Source organism: Odontesthes bonariensis, chromosome 22, assembly GCF_027942865.1.
Source record: "Odontesthes bonariensis isolate fOdoBon6 chromosome 22, fOdoBon6.hap1, whole genome shotgun sequence".
NCBI classification, from domain to species: Eukaryota; Metazoa; Chordata; class Actinopteri; order Atheriniformes; family Atherinopsidae; genus Odontesthes; species Odontesthes bonariensis.
This window is the reverse complement of record NC_134527.1, coordinates 12,299,775-12,318,754: the sequence shown is the minus strand read 5'-3', so window position 1 is coordinate 12,318,754 and position 18,980 is coordinate 12,299,775. Positions and strand designations below refer to the sequence as shown.

Sequence of the window (18,980 nt, the reverse complement as noted above, 5' to 3'; positions counted from 1 at the left end):
TTGCGACAGTGGAGGCGAGTCTAAAGGGTCTCTTATATCTAAAGTGGATAACCACAGTTACTTTGCCCCTCTCTGTTTCTCTCTCTGTGTGGCCAGTTTACTCTCGGGATTCTGCACGCGGGTTTTTTTTATATATATATGACGTCACACCTTACTGTAAGCGCAATAACATAAGAGCTTATAATCATCGATGGTTTCCCAACAAAAGGGATACCGAGGAGCAGAAGTGTCCAGATTATTTTTTTCAGGTTATAAAAAAACATCATGTACACAAAAAGCGACAGACTGAAAACACGTTTATCGAAATAAAAGTGATCAAAACAAAATTATGGGAGAAGCACCAGCCGAAAACACAGTGAGAGGACATCGGAATAAAGTTCTACTATATTATTGTAGACTTCACAGAGTCTCTTGGCTGGACCTTAGGCTGCACTAAGAGCACGATAAATCAGATTGTTCCACGTTTAAAAGTGGCAGTGGTGGGACAAGTTGAACTGTGGGACTGCTCCAGAACATAATCTCATTTTGAGTGAGTGCACAATTAGCTGATGTGTTCCAGTCAAAGGTCAAGCTGCTGCCTTTGAATCATTTGAAGATTCAAAAATAGAATAAGACTTGAAACAGAATAAAATACCAACAGAAATCCCACTTACTAGCTTTCCTTTGCGCTTTTATTATAATCCTTGTATAGGAACTCAACCGCCTTTGGGCTTGTAGAACTCAGACTGTAAATCTATCATGTCATCACACTAGTGTTTTTCCCTTTTACTTTATCTTGTACACTATGCCAAACTAGTGACTACAGATCACAGTTACACTGTCATTCCTGGGGCAGTGTATGTAAATCCAAAAAGTACCATCCAAAATATCCATAATACCCCCAAACACACAAAACAAATGCATGCCAGTTTGGGAAAGACGGAAATTTGAGTAGAACTCGAGTTTCCAACACCACGTTGTAGTACCAGCCAAGTGGAATTCCCATTTAAACAAGAGACAAACACCCAGCAGTTTTACCACTTATCTATTTCAGATAATCATCATAAAACATTTACGGTTTGACAGGATGGAGCATTTATGGGCTTGTCATACTTTACTTACTGGCTTCCTTTGCATAATTTGTCACTGCTGTATTTTTTCCAGTGTAGGAAGATCATTCTGCATGTCTGATCTTGTCCTTGTTGTTGTTGTTCCTGACTTCATTATACCATTACAGGTTTTGGAAAAGACCCAGTGTGGGGTAAGATATGTGACTGCCAGAAAGCTTCGTGAAATGTATCTTTCCTTTCCTGTATATTCGTAATAGTAGTCTTATATGCAGCGTAGAAGATCATTTTACATTCATTATGTGTCTTGACAAAGAGGTGTAACCAAGTTTACACAAACACTTTGATCTTGCGGCTTGAAATTGCTGAGCATTTATGCTGTGACTTATCTACTCTAATGTTTGCTGTCTCTCATAAAAGCTGGAAAATCATGGGGTTGTCCTTCCAGGAAGGTGAAAGATGATCTGGGACTCCCTGTTGCTGTTGTACTCTACTGATGGAAATAAAGATAGCTGGGCTTGATATGACTCAATGCAAAATGAAGCTGACAGATCAGGTCAGAATTTCCTGTTTGTCATTTTAAATTTCCCTTGATGTTATGGTAGTACTGTCATCATTATTAAAGGTTGAGGTTTTGCAGTGTTGATTCACTCATTAATTCAATGTTAACACCATTAGAACCAACAATGTTTACATGAAATTCCTCCTCCCTTTAGGGCCACATGCTAAGTAAAATACCCCATTCTTTGTTGTTCAGCAATCCTGTATTACATGTGGTTACTTGGCAAACTGTTTTATACTTTCATTATTATATGTATATACGCGTGTGAGTATATTATATGTATCTATATGTTGTGTATGAAAATACATACTTATCTGTGAAGTAACCCATTCAAAATTACGTTATTATTTTTATGTATTTATTGATTAATCTATTCTTCTATTCTTAATCTAAATGTCCCACCTCCTGTGGGTTGGTTGGGTTTCAAACTTTAAAATCTTACTACTTATCTAAAACCATTTTAATCTAACCTTTTTCTAATTGAATGCTTTTGATTAAAACACTCGAGCACTTTCTGTAGTGAGCCATGAATTAGAGCTATTGGTGACCAGCAGAGGGAGCCACTTCTCAACTAACTGACACCAGCCTGGAATAAAACCCCGCACGGCAGGAAATGTTCACTGCAAGCTTTATGTAAATACTTACAGATGTTGGTGGACAGATGGAAGTCAATAGATAACTTTGATATCTGTTGATATCCCCTCCTACTCATGAACAGATTATTCAATTCATTTTCAAAACAGAACTATTTTATTTCTGTGGGTTTAGCCGGAAATTGCAGCAACATATACTTCCGGTACTAACCTGGCAGTGCGCGTAGCTATTATTTTGATAGGAAAATATCCTTGAGTTCTCCTCAGTTTGTGCCCAGTTAGCTTAAAGTCCTAAGAGTATATTGGGTATGTAAAGCCTTCCTCTTTAGCCAGTTATGTTACCATTCAAGATTAAGAGCAAATGTTTAATGTGGAGCTTAGGAAGCTAATGTATTTAGGTTAGCAACATTAGCCCATGTTGTCCTTTGCTAACTTGAAGAAAGTCCCAAATGTTAGAAAGCTACGTCAAGTCGTTTAACATTAGTAAAACGAACTTGCATGTGAATCATCGTCAGCATTTGATGAATAAACCAACAGCCATATTGAATTAAGCCCTAGTCGGCTGCAAAGCAAACGCTTGTAAGTTATATCGAAGCAAGGACAAGGTCACTGAGTGCTTCAGCAAAAACAGTTGCATGCAGTTGTTTAGAAGTTTTATTTGTGCCGTTGAGACTTGTACTTTGGCTCTCGTGTTGGCTGTGGCACACATTTGTTATCTGTATCTTTTGCTTGACAGTAACGACGCCAAAATGGGCTTTCTATTGTCCAAATCCATGGATGCGAACTTTAAAAAGCAGCAAGAGTTTATGCTTCTCAATGCACGGTTGCAGGTAAGTTAAGGTGACCCTCCCCCCCCTGACACTGATCCTGTTCATTGTTCTATTGTGGAGAAACCAATGCTAAATGGATATTATAATGTTAATTCATTCATTTTTCGCATCCTTTTCATCAATTTCAGGTTTAGTCTTTATTACAGGTGAAGCATTTACATGTAAACAGCATGCTATACTCCAGCAGGTTGGTGGAGCTAAAATTGTTTATTTTTCTCACCAGTACCACCTAATTCTAATTGTTAAATGTGGCGCAATTGAACAGAGTCTAAGGCCTTTTCAGAGACTTTGAGGCAGTTGTCACCACCTTGACATTTTCAAGTATTTCAACTAACTGTAAACATCTATTTAAAAGTGACACATATGGTTGTATTCTGAAAAGCCTAACAAAAAACAATATGAGAGTGAAGTGGATGTAATACAAACAGGTTTTATTTAAATTGAGGGGAAACACAACTGTACAAAAAAACAAGTTTTAGAGGTCTTCAAACAGTGCAAGAAAACACACTATAAATATATCTAGCCAAGACTTTTGAAGGTTGAACCTTGTAAACAAAAGTGTTGGCTGCATAAAAGTAAAAAGTGCAGTCAGAAATGTTTTTTTGTTTTCACACAAACTGTAAAAAAAGTAATTGTAACTCCAGTTGGTGTCTCTGAGAGTTGAATACTAATTAGATGGGTGTGTAACACCCCTGATTGCCCCCACCCCCTGTCACTCTCTATGTGATAATTGTCTGTCACTGGCAGGACATTGCTGCCTTCCCCCACATGCTGGCTGAATGGGGTGTGTTCTCACCTGTGAATAGCCACTCAATCACCTGGTACTTTACATGTGAATAGCGATAGGTGTGGCCTAGGAAGCTGCTCCAGTCTGAGACTGCAGAAAATCCAAAGATTTCTGTTCACTCTCTTTAAAAAGGGCCAGCTATATAATTTATTTTAATATATATATTTGAAAACTAGAAGTTTCAAGGTTTTTAATGGTGTCACTTATATGTTTGAATGACAAAAACTCACAGAGTTACAGATGTGTTTTTGGAGATGTGTCAAAAATGCCCACCGGTGGGCTTTAGACCCCAGAGATGTATCCCATGTCCTCTAAACTTGAAATCAACTTGTTAGCACAGATTAGGACCCCATAAAAAACATGTCAACCCTCAGAGTCTGTGCTTGCCTAAAAATAACAGACAAAAATCTGAAAAGAAAGAAAGATATTAGAAATACAATAAATCTGGTTGTGGCTACAGCCTCTGACACTTGAGACAATTACTACAAAATTGGCAAGTAAAGAAATATGTTGTTGTTGCTATTTGTTAATTGCAGATCATAGAATGGCAAAAATAAAATGTAAAGAAACAAAGAGAAAAGATGGAAGGTGGCTGAGGTTCTCTATAGGATCTCTAATGGTTTACCAGGGGAACCTTGATCCCTGAACTAGTCAGTGGAGGAGTAGAGGTCCACTGTTGTTAGACTTTCAAACTGCTCAAAGATGACCAATGTATCACTTAATGCTCTGTATATAACGTGCATGGCCACAAAACTATGAAATGAAACATCTGTGTGCACCTCCTGGCTGATGGGAGACGCTGCATTATTATGGTGGTTCTGGAGTTGCAAATAAGTTTCACCTTTTATGGAGTGGTACTACTTGTGGTTACGATTAGGAGTGAATCTTGGGAGGGTGCCTTCACGCATTGTTCAGACGCCGTTGAAGCATCAGGGATGCCACTGTGTCATGTCTTGTTGTGCCTTAGTCCCAGAAATGGTCCCAGTTTATGTCTGTAGAAAGCGCCATTAACTGCTCAGCATTAGCTCCCAGTTCCCAATTAACATAATGGATGTTAACTGGAAGCTTCAAGTGACTGTAGCAGTTTTTAGAATAAAAATAAAAAAAGAAAGAATAACTTAATTTGAATAGTTATTATGGCTATTTTAATCTGATAGTAGTGAAAAAATGTGTTGTTGAGTTTTGGGCAAATGTAACAGGCCATTCAAACAATTTCTGTTTCGGTTCGTAGGACTTTGCAATACTTGAGGCAACATGATGAGGGCCGTGACATCTGTAAAAGCACTTGTACTGTCTGTTTCGTGAAAATACAGCGAACATGGTGCTTTGTAATATTTAAGGGTAATCAAGCAAACTTAGCCCTCATATACCAGAGTTGAGTCAGGATGACATGTCTCTCTGGCATTGCTTTTTGCTTCCCTGAGTCTCTCTCTCTCTCTCTCTCTCTCTCTCTCTCTCTCTCTCTCTCTCTCTTCCCCCCCCCCCCCCCCCCACGGAGAATAGCTTCACCTCACATCTTTACATTTCCATCTCGAGACCCCAGATTTTTATTGCACTCATTATTTTGTTGTTTGCTCATGTTTTTTAATTTAAACAAAACATTGTTTGTTTTCCCGCTCCTTTGGAGCCAATTTTTTTGTGATTTATTCATGCCTGCAAGCTGCCGAGAAGCAGGTGGGATGTGTGGCGGTCATAACACCAATGACATTACACGACTTAGACCCGAAAGGTTCGCTGTGCGGTCTGCCCCAGAAATTTTCTCCCAGCTGTAAACATGGAAGATGATGACTAATGCAACACAATGATGACAAAGGTTTGGCAATTGTGTTTGGGTCTTGAAAATGAGTCATAGGTGAATATTAGACGCGCGTTTATGCATTGCTGTTGCGGATCCGCGTGGTTTCATTAGCTTAACTCCCAATATATAGTTTCATGTTTATGATTCATGTTTAGAATAACAATTTAAAGCAAATTGGGAGGGCATTTCGGATAATTTGTCTGGCTGAATTTGAACAATATTGATGACCAGAACGATCTGCGGTGACTAACTTTCCAACTAAAATTTCCAGGCTCACTTGAGGCCAGAGTCCTTAACGTTGAATCACGAGAAAATATGTCTGCTGCTTTTTCCTTCAGCGTTCAGATTGTATTTTGACATCACCTAATTGAATGAGTAAGATTGGCCCCGGCAATTTTACAATGTCTATACAAAAGCTACTCTCCCTCCACCCTGCATTAAGATGTCAAAAATGACCTCTCATCAGTGTTTTTTAAGTCACATCAGTCATAGCTAATTGATCCTTGCTGTCCTCTTGCCTTAAGTCAAAGTCATTGGCCATTGTGTTTGAATCATGGCCTCAATTGTAAGCATTACTTTAAATTTCACTGTCTCTGATTGTGTGACGCATGTCTTTAGGACAAATGGCAGCACTGAAGTGACGTGAGTATCGTTTTTGTTCACTTTCTATCAAAGAATGCTTCTTTGCTGCTAATAATAGGGCTGCGCCTTTCATTCAGTCCCTGAACTTGATTGGGTCTAAGTGTAAAGTAGGCGAGCTATTATTGCATCGCTATTGATTTTCATCAGCAGCATTTATTTTCACTTAGTCATTTCTTGTCGCTTTTGTAACTCTCTACAGATACGGCAAACATATTAGAAGATTAACAAACACTTTGTTTGGAGCTTTTTCAAAAACCCGACAAAGCTCTAAACAATACCGTGCAGCCATTAAACCCACGAAACATTAAACATGGGGTATACAGTTAAATGTGTATGACTAAGCAAACAGAAAATGTTAATAAGCGATAAGTTCTGTAAAAGGCAAGCAAAAAATTGGTGACCGCTGTTCATGTTTCCTTTAAACTTCAATGAATTATTCATATTTAGGTTGTGTGTGCAGTTGTTTTTACATGTTCACAGTGTCACATGTTTCATGGTTTTACAGCTTTTAACTAAGGCGTGCTGTAAAATTGTACTTTGGAAAAAGGGCTCAAGAGACCGCTCAAGAGATGAAATAGCAGATTTTGACTTGTGTCCAAGTGTTCTGTTGATGGCTCACCTGAGAATGCAACCTCTCCGGTTCAGGTGCCAATAACAACCAAGGCCGGGCCTGGCCTCTGCCAGCTGTCAGCTTCTGTATTTGGTTATGTTCTTTGGCTCTAGATTTGAAATCTGAAAACAGTTATTTTGGGCAATCTTAGCAACTTCTGTGTGTGCACTTGGCCCTGCTTGTCAGAAGAACACGAGTACCAATGACGTGGCAATTTAAAAACATCTGTGGCGGATTCAACACATGAATTGACACTTATCTTTTGACCAAATTTAGATGCAAATGCACAGTTCCTCTTTATAATAAAGTCAGCAGAGTTTGTGTCAGGCTACAGTTTCAGCTCCATCTGGCCATCGCTGCGGTTAGAAAATCCGGATTTTATTAGAGCACAGCAAGAGTTTGGAAACGCAACTACTGTGACTTTGTAGGGCTTTAGTCGGAACCAACATGCCTATTTCTCTTAAACTCCTCTACAGTCAGCATGTAAATGTGCTTGGTGTTGGAGGGTTTTCCTGCTTCTTTCACTTTTTGAACCATTGTTTGGTAGATTTGCTAGAACACCGAGGGTCATTACCCCGATGAAACGTCCACATTTGATCTGTCTTTAAACCATGACATTTCCATTACCATGCATCGCAGTTGGGATGAGGTTCTTCTCCTGAAAAGTTGTCTTTGGTTTGTGCCAAACGTGTCCTTTGTTACGCTGGCCATCCACCTGCAGTTTGTGCAGCCTGGTGTGTGATTTATTTATTTATTTTATTTTTTTTTTTTTTTACATGGATGCACTTTGACACCAGCAGCTGCAGCGTTACATGCTGATGCTGTGTGCAACATGTACCTGTGTGAAAGTTAACCTCGTTTTTTTTTTGTGATCTCAGCATCCCTGGGTGTTCCAATGAGACGGAATTAGCCTTTTGGATTTGATGGGAAAAGAAGGTTTTTAGCTGCACGACGTCAGGACAAGATACAAACTTTTAGACACACATGAAGCCTAAAACAGAAACCTGCTGCATGTATTGCCTGTTTCTCTCACAGCCACATCTTTTTTTAATTCCTGATAACAGTATGTACGGTAGACCGTGATGATTTGGGTGTATGTGTTTCACAAGCATTGTCCTGCTTTGATCAGGCTTTCCAGCCTTCATAAATGTCAGTGAATTTCCCACTTGGTTTCGGCTTGGTTTTGCTCTCACTTGGTCACCTTCAGGCCAGACTCGTGTCTCATTTCGCCCCTTCACCTTTTCTTCATTGCTTGTTTTCAGTCACTGCCACAGCTTGCCTGAGCCTCTTGTGCTGTTTAGTAGTAGTTAAAAGACGTTTTTAGGTGAGTGTTTGTGGTGCAGATAGGTTTTGTTCGTGATGGTGACTGAGTGCAGGAAGTAGCAGAAGGAACAACAGACAGGTCTGGCTTTTTGATACTTAATGCAACTGGAGTGGTCGGTAGAGTGCAACAGAGAAGGTGTTGGGTTTGTGGACGATGAAGATCTTCTACTGGATGCCATTTTGATTGGTATTTAGGCCTGGATTGAATGTCTTGGAGGATCCACGCAAATGTGAAAGTCTGTAAAATGCCTTAAAGGCATTTAAGCTCCCACATTTAATTCACACAAGTAAAGGCTATAAGAATGCAGAGGTGGGTAGAGTAGCCAAAAATTATACTAAAGTAAAAGTACTGTTACTTCAGAATAATATGACTCAAGTAAAAGTAAAAAGTAGTCATCCAAATAATTACTTGAGTAAGAGTAAAAAAGTGCCCGGTGAAAAAACTACTCAAGTACTGAGTAAATGTTGAGTAACGTCTGATTTATTTGTTAACACAAGCATTTAATCAGACAGACAAAAATACACAATAACCATCTTTAGGCGAATTAGAGTTAATCCAATTGATAAAATAAATTAAAATGAATGAATTAATTACAAAATAGCTTAAATAAAAATAATACAGGTAAATTCAAGTACTTCAATAAAAAAATAAGAGACTTAGGAAATGTTTAAAACATATGTAACCCATATGTAACCTAAAAAACAAACATTCGCCTATCCATGGGAAGAAAAAAAAAAAAGAATTTATGTAACTTACCGCTACATGTTTCCTCAAGTCAGATGTTGAGTTTCTGCTGAAATGTGCGTTTGTTTTGGTTGACACAGAAGACACATAATGTAGCTGCTGTTTCGCACTCTTTGTAAGGTAAACATGCTTTCAGTATGAGGCCTCGTCTGTGTTTTCATTTCCGACCGTTGATTCTGACATTTTTCATCTATTTCTTTTTTTGTTTGCTACGACTGTAAATTGTAAAGCTAACCCGTTCCGCTCATGGTCCCGCTGCTGAGATTGAGTATGGTCACGTGACGAGAGTGCACAGCTACGTTTGATTGGTGAAACACAGTCACATGGTAGAGCCTTTGGTGGAAGTCTCTCTCTCTGTCAAAATAAAACAGTAAAATGAGGCGTGCGCGGGAGGATAAAAATAATGAGGCGTAGAATACCAAAGAGGTAAGAAGAAAAGTAACGAGCTCATTGTAGCCTAATGTAGCGGAGTAAGAGTACAGTTTCTTCTTCACAAATCTACTCAAGTAAAAGTAAAAAGTATAGTGATTCAAAAACGACTCCCAGAAGAACATTTTTTTCAAAAACTTACTCAAGTAAATGTCATGGAGTAAATGTAACTCGTTACTACCCACCTCTGTAAGAATGAATTAACTATTAAAAGGCTCATAGTGTTATAGTGGCATAAAATGAACCCTAACCCTTAACAAGTTAGTAACAATAAATAATCCATCCATCCATTTGCCAATTTTCTATACCCACTTAATCCAATAAAGGGTCGCAGGGGGGCTGGAGCCTATCCCAGCCGCCATTGGGCGGGAGGCGGGGTACACCCAGGACTGGCTGCCGGTCCATCACAGGGCTGAGAAATGATCGTGCTGTAAATTTTCCTTATCGTGATGGTCAAGTCAGTAAAAAGTATAAATTTCAGTATAAACTGTAACGCTGGTTCTGTTTCAGGTTGAGAGAAGGATGACCTCATGGGAGGGGACATCTCATTGAGCAAGTCATCAAATCTGTTATGTCACATTTCTCTCTCCTTCAGTTGTTGATGTGCACGTACGGGTAATCGCCTTCCCCCTCTGTTCTCTTCTCGAGAAAGGGTTTAATCGAAGCCTAATTATGTTTTTGACTCATTAAAAACACCCTCAGCATTTAGTTTCTGTTTCAGCTTTATCTGTTTATTTCATTCTTTTTTTTTGAGGCGTCATCAGGTTCACTTCACTTCACAAACTGTTGTTAACAGTAATCTTGACTTGTAATTTCCAGTATTTAAAAAAAAAAAAAATTGCTCAACTATGTGTCTTTAGCTGGAGCCTGAAATGCCTAATGGCTAAGACAGATTTGTAACTTCCCATTTCCTGGAGAGTTTCATAGCTGAAGTCAGCTTTCGCAAGAGTGGTTTTGCTTTTAAGTTTCACAACCAAGGCCGATGTTAAAATTCCCACAGAAACTCCCAAGTTTACGTGGAAATTCATATCACTGGTACGTTTTCCAGCTCGCAGAATGACAGTGACATCTACAGTACGAATAGCTCTGTCTGCAGGGACAAATGAGTGAAATAATCCCGATTAGAAATGCAGGCCTTTGCTTCTGTTCTCTTCAAAACACGTCTGAAAATATCGGAACGTGTCAGTGAGGATTTCTTAGAGCCGGAGTTGTTGGTCGGATCAGATCTTCCAGAACCTAAAGGTGTCCAATGAACCCTTTAACATCTTGTCTGCTCTGAGGAAAAAAAAATTCTTTGCATTTTTGTCTAGAAGTGGTAAATATATATATATATATATATATATATATATATATCTTTTAATGGTTGAGATGTCACTTAGTTGTGAAAGTTTCAAAATCTGAAAAGGTTACAGCTTCACCTACTCACTCACTTTGAGCATTACACACTCAAACAGAGTGATAAAGGTGGCGTAGCGGCACTGAAAAATTTCCTTTCCCAAGCAGTATGAGGAAACATCGTGGGAATGTGTATGTGCCGAAGTCATTACACCCACTGTTGCAACAGCCTTTAAATCAGAAGCGTGAGGGTGCTTTCAAGAACAGCCCCGTGAATTGAACCGTTTTGAACCAAACCGAACATCCATTGACCAGACCAGCCGTGTTCGACTCGACACACAGGTCACCGTTTTTGATCACGCTCTCCACAATCAAACAACCTACTGAAAAATATTAGACTAGATTTAAGGTTTGATTGCGCTTTGTTAATGTAAGTGGCTTTTACTCTACTTTTACCTCCCAGGGACACGTCAGCCTGGTGATTGCAGCCGAACCCTTCGGGGCGCTACTCTTGTTTGCCACTTCTGACGCGTGTTAGGCGCCGAGCCTTTCAGTCGGCAAATTACGACCCCACTTGATCTCCTCCGCACAGTCGCAGCAGGAGAACAAAGCAGACCATGTGTTTACCACCAAAGGCATTCGATCAGAGCACAGACGCAGTGTCTGCATCTCCTTGTGCAACATAGTCTAATCTGAGAATGCCGGAGCAACCCTGTTACCCAGGGTACGTGCTCAAAACTTTTTAATACGACAAAAGGAGAGTGTGAAATGTTCCCAATTACCTTTTCCTATGTATTAGATTTGCTTAGGACGATTATTATGGAGTCATATTACTAATGGGGCTGATGACGGGTTGCCAGACCATTTCTCATGGCTACTGTCACCCTGAGGGAGGGTTAATGGGCCATGCTTGCCCGTAGTCATCATGCTTGACAAGTTAAAGACGTTTCAAGCTGGGAGTTGGTCAACATTTCGCCAACTTCCTCATAAAACATGGTTAAGTGGGCTGAGACTTGTTCACACAGAGGCTCCTTTCCATTTATGTGCTCAGAGATTTCAACTCTTGCTTGCAGTTTTTGACAAGTGTCAATAAGTCTATATGTTTGTCGTTTTACAACCAACTCAACAATTCAAAAGGTTCGGCTGGGAAACAGTGACGCAAAATGTTCCTTCTTTGAAGGTTTGTGCAAATATTTGGTGAATATATTTAAGTCTAATCAAAATGGAGCTACTCTGACATGGTGTAATTTATGTCGTCCACTTTTGTCATTAGTTGAGCTGAATGGCCCTTTTTTTTTCCTTTTTTTTTTTTTTTCAACCTCACCATCGTCACAGAATCAAAGTTGCTGTTCAGTGGAAACAAAAGCTCATCTTTGACACATTCACTTTATGAGAATAAAAGGCTTTTTAACTGAGGATGTCACTCAGACAGGCTGATTGTCATGCAGGATGTGTGTATTTGTGTGGATGTGAGTGTGTGTGTGTCAGACGGGAAGCAGCAGACAAAAGATTCACCTGTCTGAGGTTCATCAGCATGGATGCAGCGTTTCTGATTCTGCGCCTCTGTTTGTCTGCGGGTCCGTCATACGGCGTTAATGTCACCGCTTTCAAGTTTCTAACGTCATGTTTTCTGAAAAATATAACAAATACTGAAACTGATCCTCACTGAATTTGCCTTTTATGTGAGACAGAGATACCATGTTAGTATTTGGTAATAATGCGTTTGTCAGACACCTTGCTTGTCTGACTCCTACAGAAACACTTAAACACACACTTTTACCCTTTTTAAAGATCTCAGTAAAGCCCTTATTAAATGGTGTTTGGAAGGTAAATGCAATATGACAGTTTTGTTGCCTATTTGTCCCACAGAGTCCTGCTTTGTATCTAAATATATGTTTTCTAATGGTTAAGTATTTCATGTGACTGTTGCATTTTAAAACGTGTTGGCCTGTCCTTATTTGGTTTCAAAGACCTTTTACGCCCGATGACGTCCTCTGTCCTTTCTCCCTCCTGTTTGCGTGTATGTGCGGACGCAGATGGAGCGTCAGATCCTGATGCAGAACCAGATGAGAGAGCGACAGATGGCGATGCAGATGGCCTGGTCCAGAGAGTTTCTCAAATACTACGTCTCTTTCTTTACCGTGGCCACGTTGGGACTCACAGTGGGGTGAGATTCGGAGAAGCTCTCGTAACAAACACGCACACAAGGAGTAATAAGGCACCGGTGACCATCGGTCATGGCGGCCGTAAACTGTGATCTTCACTGAGCTGAGGCTTCACAGCTTCGGTATTAGATGGATCACACTTTGTTGTCCAGTGGCCTTTACTGCTGCAGCTCTGTCCGTGACATTTTGTAAGTGTTACACAACTTAACAGATCGGGTTTAACTTCCGTTCTTGCTAAAAGTCACAAGCCACTGACGGGGGGCGTCACAATCACATTTAAATGGCTGCAGAGCAGTCATCTCGACCCATGGGAGACCTTTTTCAGTCTACACTTGCAGGTTTTAGGTGTTGCAAAACAAACGTTATGAAAGCAGAAAACCCACCATAAGCATGCCGTTCATAGAGCCTAAACTTATACTCCTACATTTTGTACCTTACTGTGAAGAGACGATGCAGATAGCAGTTTATGTCAGCATGTGGTATACTTGGACTATTTAGTGTGTTCCTGAATGTCTTATAACTTACAAATAACATAATTGCTTTTACCTGCTAAGATTAGTTTTATAATAACGGGATTTTGGGCTGCGTAGCTCAATTTATTTCTCAGTTTCCTCCGCGTTCATTACATTAGATAAAAACCAAAAAGAAAAGGCACCACAGAAGAATAGCTGCTATGGGCTGGGAGCTGGGATGTACTAGCAGAAAGGCGACACCAGCGAGTTGGTGAAGGGGGCTTTCATAGAAAAATAGAAATATGGCGTTGATGGTAAGAAATAGTAAAGTGTTTCCTCTATATCTTTGTTTCTGTTCAGAGCCATAAAAAGAAAGAAACCAAGCCTGCTGGCTCCCATCGTTCCTCTAGGTTTTATATTAACCTACCAGATGGACAGCGCCTACGGAACGCTAAATTATCGTATGAGAGGTGAGAGCTGTCAACATTTTCCTATCGTATTGCATCTGTTGAGCAGTTAGAAACAGCATACAAACACCAATTCCATTCTTTTATGACGATAAGAAATATCTTTGATTGATATCTTCGTTAACACATATAGCTCCTTCTTGCGAGGCGTTTAAAACCGCAGGAAAAATTGTGTTTGATCGCACTGTTTATTAAATTTGCATTCATGTCCCTACTCCCAGTAAATGTAAGCTTCTATAAAGCCTTTGAAGCAAAGAGCTTGTTGTTCATCATAAACGTCCTTAGCCTTCACATCTTATCATTTGTAGATGTGTGAAAGCTGCGCGACTTCCTGTTTATAAAGAGCTGCCATAATCAGTTACCGTGCCTTTTAACTTTGAATAAATCCTACTCGAGTATCTGGATCCGCCATCGCTCACTTCATGTTTCCGTTTTTAGAAAAGCAAAAATTTGCTAATTATACCAACTTCTGCTACCACAGACAGTTTTTTTTCTTTTCTTTTTAGTAATCTGAATCATTTTGTCGGGTAAAATCTGGAATCTCGCTTTAGACCCACCGTAAGGAGCTCTAACCAGCTTATAGCTCTAATTAACGCAAAATAAATATTTAGCCTAAAACTTTAGTTTGCACACATCCATAGTAATGGATGCTTCATAAGCAGTAGCTGTTGTTTGTAACAAAGACACGAATGACTCCTTAAAATGTCTTGTGAAATAGGCAGAATCAGAGAAATACGCTCATCTCAACGGTTTGCTTCTCATTATCGTCCGTATGCAGTTTAAAACTTGTTTATACAGAAAACTCTTCAGCTAACAGCTTCTCAGTCATAAGTTTTCTGTTTTGTTAATTCATATGCCTTGTGCTGACCTACAGAGGCAGAAACCTTATATAGATATCCGACAGAAGAAAACCAGCATCCGTGTGTAAAGGCAGAAAATGACAGCTTGCACAGGCACCAGTTTGCTACATTACAACAACTTGTATTTGTGTTTGATTACACCTTCAGGCGAGGCTGAGAACATCTTGGCGTCAGAGCGCGACCGTTTGGACCTACCTCTGGGGATTCCAACGTTTGAGAGCATAGAGAAGGCCCGCCGTGCTAAAAGCAGTCTCATCTCCATCTTGGAGAAGTGATACATCAGCTGTGACACGAGTCCAAATCCGAACCGTCCAGACGGCGTGTTCAGCTGTGCCGCATTTGCTTCATTACGGAGAACGGCTGTGGAATACTGTGTGCCTGTTTTAAACGTGTCCGAGTCTGTTGTTTGCACTAATTCTACATCATGGACTTTGTGTCAAAGTTGTGGCATTTGATCAACATAATAGTTTAATTGTTTTTCGTTCACAGATGCATTATTTTTGGTTTGTATTGTATTTTCAAATCTGAATGGGTTAGTCATTGATGCATTGTGGTGTGTCATGAAGAAAAAAATCTGCTCCAGGGACTTAACGATAATCAGGCACTATTAATAACAAATTACTCCATGATTATGCTCTTGATTAAAGCTGCTTTTAGTGAATTAGAACCACTAGAGGGCAGGGATTCCTGATCAGACTGACTAACTCATAATGCTAATTTACTGACACATGCGGTGCCTTCAGAGTCCAATATTCCGTTGCCTTTTAAACTTTGTTTGTTAGATCAGTGGGACTGACGTGTTAAGAAGCTAATGTTTGGATTTATATTAGATCTCTGTTGCATCTTGTCGGGCAAATCTATTAAAACTCCACGTCAACCAAAAACATCACGTAAGCAGTGAAAATGTTCAACACTGCTGACATTAGTCCGGACAGATAAAAATTAAGACCTGTAACGCAAACATTTGTCATTTCAATAATAAAGATCAGTAGTAACCATCACGCCAAAGCTATTGCACATGTAACTTTATTTATTTATTGAAATCATTGCAGGATTGTACTATGTTCATGTAAAATGTTACAATGAACTCGTATTTATTCACTCTTTATGTATTATTGCATTTGTTTGTGTTTGACATTTTGATACTTTATTTGTAAAGCCATTAAAAGAAAAGAAATCTCAAATACTTCATTTCATTGAATGCAGAGCTCGAAAACTTGAAAACACCGAAGCAATTTCGTTAACGCGCGTCACCGGAGAGGACTGTTCCACTCAATTTTTTTTTAATTTTATTTCCTCCTGAAAAAATTTCCTGGTCACGGTTTTCATACATGCCTTTATTGTAGCTGGTTTTAGATTTCTCATTCGTATCCTTTTGTCTTCCCGGCAATATCATCTGTGTGTGATGCAGGCATACTCGTGCTTGATAACATTACAACAAAAAAAAGAAATGACTCAGTACATCACTGCCATCAATCTAAATAATGTGGATGTGTGGTTGTTTCTGTGTGTGTGTGTGTCAAGGAGGGAGGGAGGGTGAAACAGGTTTATGAGTGAACTAGGGACTATAAAAGGTTGCATCCACTGGCAAACAGAGAATCGGAGGAACACGAGGCAGGCGATTTGAAGTGTTTTGCCATTTGAAGGGCTTTTTCAAGTTCTGAGAATAACGGGAGCAGGATCTGCAGCTCCGACCAGACCAGAGGTGGACCCGAGCTGAACCACCTGTGCAGAACAAAAAAAAAGCCCACCCGCGTCGTTCATTCAGTTAGTTGTAGCACCAGTGAAAATGCTTTGGAGAGTGAGTCTTGCCGTGGCCGTGGTGTGCATCGGAGGCATATGCAACTGTGTGAGGGCAGACGTGATGAGCAGACTGATGGTACCCAGAGACTATGGAGTGAAACTGTGCGGGAGAGAGTTTATCAGAGCTGTCATCTTCACCTGTGGCGGCTCCCGGTGGAAACGGTCCATAGACGGGGACTTGGGTGAGTTATCACTGCCACACCGTCGTTGAGGGCTTGGGATGGGGTGGACAGCACCACAAAAAATGTTCTGATGTTTGCAGCCATGGAAAAAAACATACAAGAACGACACTGAGCCATCTGTAAACAGGAGAAGTGAGAGAATTTGATTCTCAGGATGTTCTGTTCTTAAAAACTCACAAATCTAAGGATTTTAGGTGAAAATATCTGTCATTTAAAAGTGATTTAAGTGTTTCAGCACCACAGTCAGCACCTCGTAGTGAGTTAAATCCATCACTCCTGAGTTATTAGTCCTCCAAAATGAAATAGATTTAGATTAGATATCTTATACATATTCAATGGCTTTTTTTTTTTGCTCCTTCTCCAGACCCTCTCCTGTGGAATTCCTTCGGTGACGTTACAGCAGAAGACGACGAGCAAACCTTGAACCGCGGGGAAGAACTGACAGACAACCGCCCCCCTCTCCCTGGTGCCCCCTCGTACTCCCTGGCAGACCTCCTCACCCTTTACAGAGCCACCAGCGGCAGGCAGCAGCCGTCTCTGAGGGTCCCGGCCCTGATGGGGGAGTCCACAGATTTAGGCGAGCAAGAGGGGAACCGAGACGTGGCCAACTGGCCCGTACCGAGCAAGAAGAAGAGGAACTTTTCTCTGGGAGTGGCAGGGATGTGCTGTAGTCAGGGCTGCACCAAGAATGATATTGGACGCTTGTGCTGAGGCAGGGTGGGGGAAGGAGAAGGGGTGGATGATGGCGAAGTGGTCGTGACATGAAGCTGGTGTGATGTGCTGTAATGGGCAGTGTGCTGCGGTGTGTAGAATTAGAGGTAAAAGAGGGGCGGAGGGTTAGTTCACATCTGCTGTTTAACAGGCCGCAGTCAGCTGTTCCTGCTCATCCCATAACATCAGTCCAGCTTCATGCTTTTCTGTCATGTTTTTTTGTTTTTTTCCATTCTCCTCACCTGTTTGATCATTTGTTTAGCAAAGATCATGCTCTGTGTGTACTGAATGTCACTGTCGCTGTATACTGGAATAAATTTTAAATACTGTGTTAATATGAAATAATGCGCTGCGTCATTTTGTCAATCAGCAGCAGCCTTACTTAGGCCAGCAGAATGTGTGACTAAAATACAGTCAGACTTACTAACAAAACAATATTGCATATTAATATAATTTGGGTGGCGGTGAACTCATTTCTGACCTTCGTTCGTGACATTAAAGCTGCCTTCAATGGGGGTATCAACACCCCAAGGATAATACTACAAAGAGGTTTTATTTCTCAATTACAGCAAACATTTGACCTTTGAATAACGCATCCCAATACCCTTTCATGCTCCAAATGTTCAAATTATTCTAAAATCTAATTGTTTTTACAGTTTTTCTAGTTTTTTTTCCCCACTGTTTTAAAGAAAGAAGGCGCATAGACTTTATGTTAAGCATCCATCTCTTAACATTTACATTACCGTCGCATCCAGGACTGTAACGCAGGAAAATCGACCACAGCTGAAGTAAATGTGGAGAATAGCGCACCAATTTAATGTGGTTGTGCATTTTGTTTTTAATCAAGATCTTTGGACATAAAATTATGTTTATCTCTCAAATAATCATACTTGAGGCCACACAGCAAAACACATTCATCACTATAATAGTTGTAAGAGTAAAAAAAAACAAACAAAAAATGCCCTATTTCACAATTTTTCAGCAAGTAATTCAGACATTAATGGGCTCTCATTTTATACCTCTCTATCACATTTCACACACTTTGGCTTGGCAGTTGTTTTTCCTTCTTTTTTTCACATAAGACAAACACCGATAAAGAAAAGGCACTGAAAACACATTGAAATAGAAGTAGCTGGATCACTACAACTTAAATCAGGGAGCACCGATAAATATCTCCAGGTATCCTTTTTTTTATATTATTGTGTGTGTTTGTATTGCCTTGAACAATTCCAGTTAAATACTCGTGCTTAAATACTGAGTTTGGTCTCGCAAGCCTTTACTCAGATCACAAATAGTGACCGGCCACTCTCCTACGGTCATTGACATCTGGAACGTTAACAATTAAATTGGAAAAAATAAAAATTGGACCACAGATACATTCATGGTCAATAATGTAATGCACATATACATACAAATATCAAGTGAAACTTTAAATAAAACTGTTGCTTGCAACAATATGAAGGCACCCCTTTTTTTTTTTGCAGGCAGACAGAGTAGCCTTGTAACATTCAACATTTTATACTGCATTCAATAAAATACATACCTGTAAATTACAAAAAAAACATCTGGCTTCATAACGGCACACTGCCGTAAGCTATACCCAGCTCTCAAACAGATTCCAGATTACATAAAATGATGTA

The 18,980-nt window shown here is 40.0% G+C and overlaps 2 protein-coding genes across 3 annotated transcripts; both read left to right on the top strand.

Moving 5' to 3' along the window:
- Window positions 1-2,390: 2,390 nt before the first annotated feature.
- On the top strand, window positions 2,391-15,828 carry plgrkt (plasminogen receptor, C-terminal lysine transmembrane protein). Of its 2 annotated transcripts, none has more exons than XM_075455647.1 (5): window positions 2,391-2,507; window positions 2,938-3,031; window positions 12,737-12,867; window positions 13,678-13,787; window positions 14,792-15,828. In XM_075455647.1, exons 2-5 carry the CDS (start codon window positions 2,951-2,953, stop codon window positions 14,917-14,919), a joined length of 450 nt encoding a protein of 149 aa, XP_075311762.1. In that variant the 5' UTR covers window positions 2,391-2,507; window positions 2,938-2,950; the 3' UTR covers window positions 14,920-15,828. The 2 variants fall into 2 exon arrangements, with proteins under 2 accessions (XP_075311762.1, XP_075311763.1); XM_075455648.1 differs by lacking the exon at window positions 2,391-2,507 and adding an exon at window positions 2,543-2,780.
- An 80-nt stretch (window positions 15,829-15,908) lies between these two features.
- On the top strand, window positions 15,909-17,685 carry rln1 (relaxin 1). Its single transcript, XM_075455649.1, has 2 exons — window positions 15,909-16,629; window positions 16,994-17,685. The coding sequence occupies exons 1-2, from the start codon at window positions 16,434-16,436 to the stop codon at window positions 17,338-17,340; spliced, it is 543 nt and encodes a 180-aa protein (XP_075311764.1). The 5' UTR covers window positions 15,909-16,433; the 3' UTR covers window positions 17,341-17,685.
- The last annotated feature ends 1,295 nt before the right edge of the window (window positions 17,686-18,980 follow it).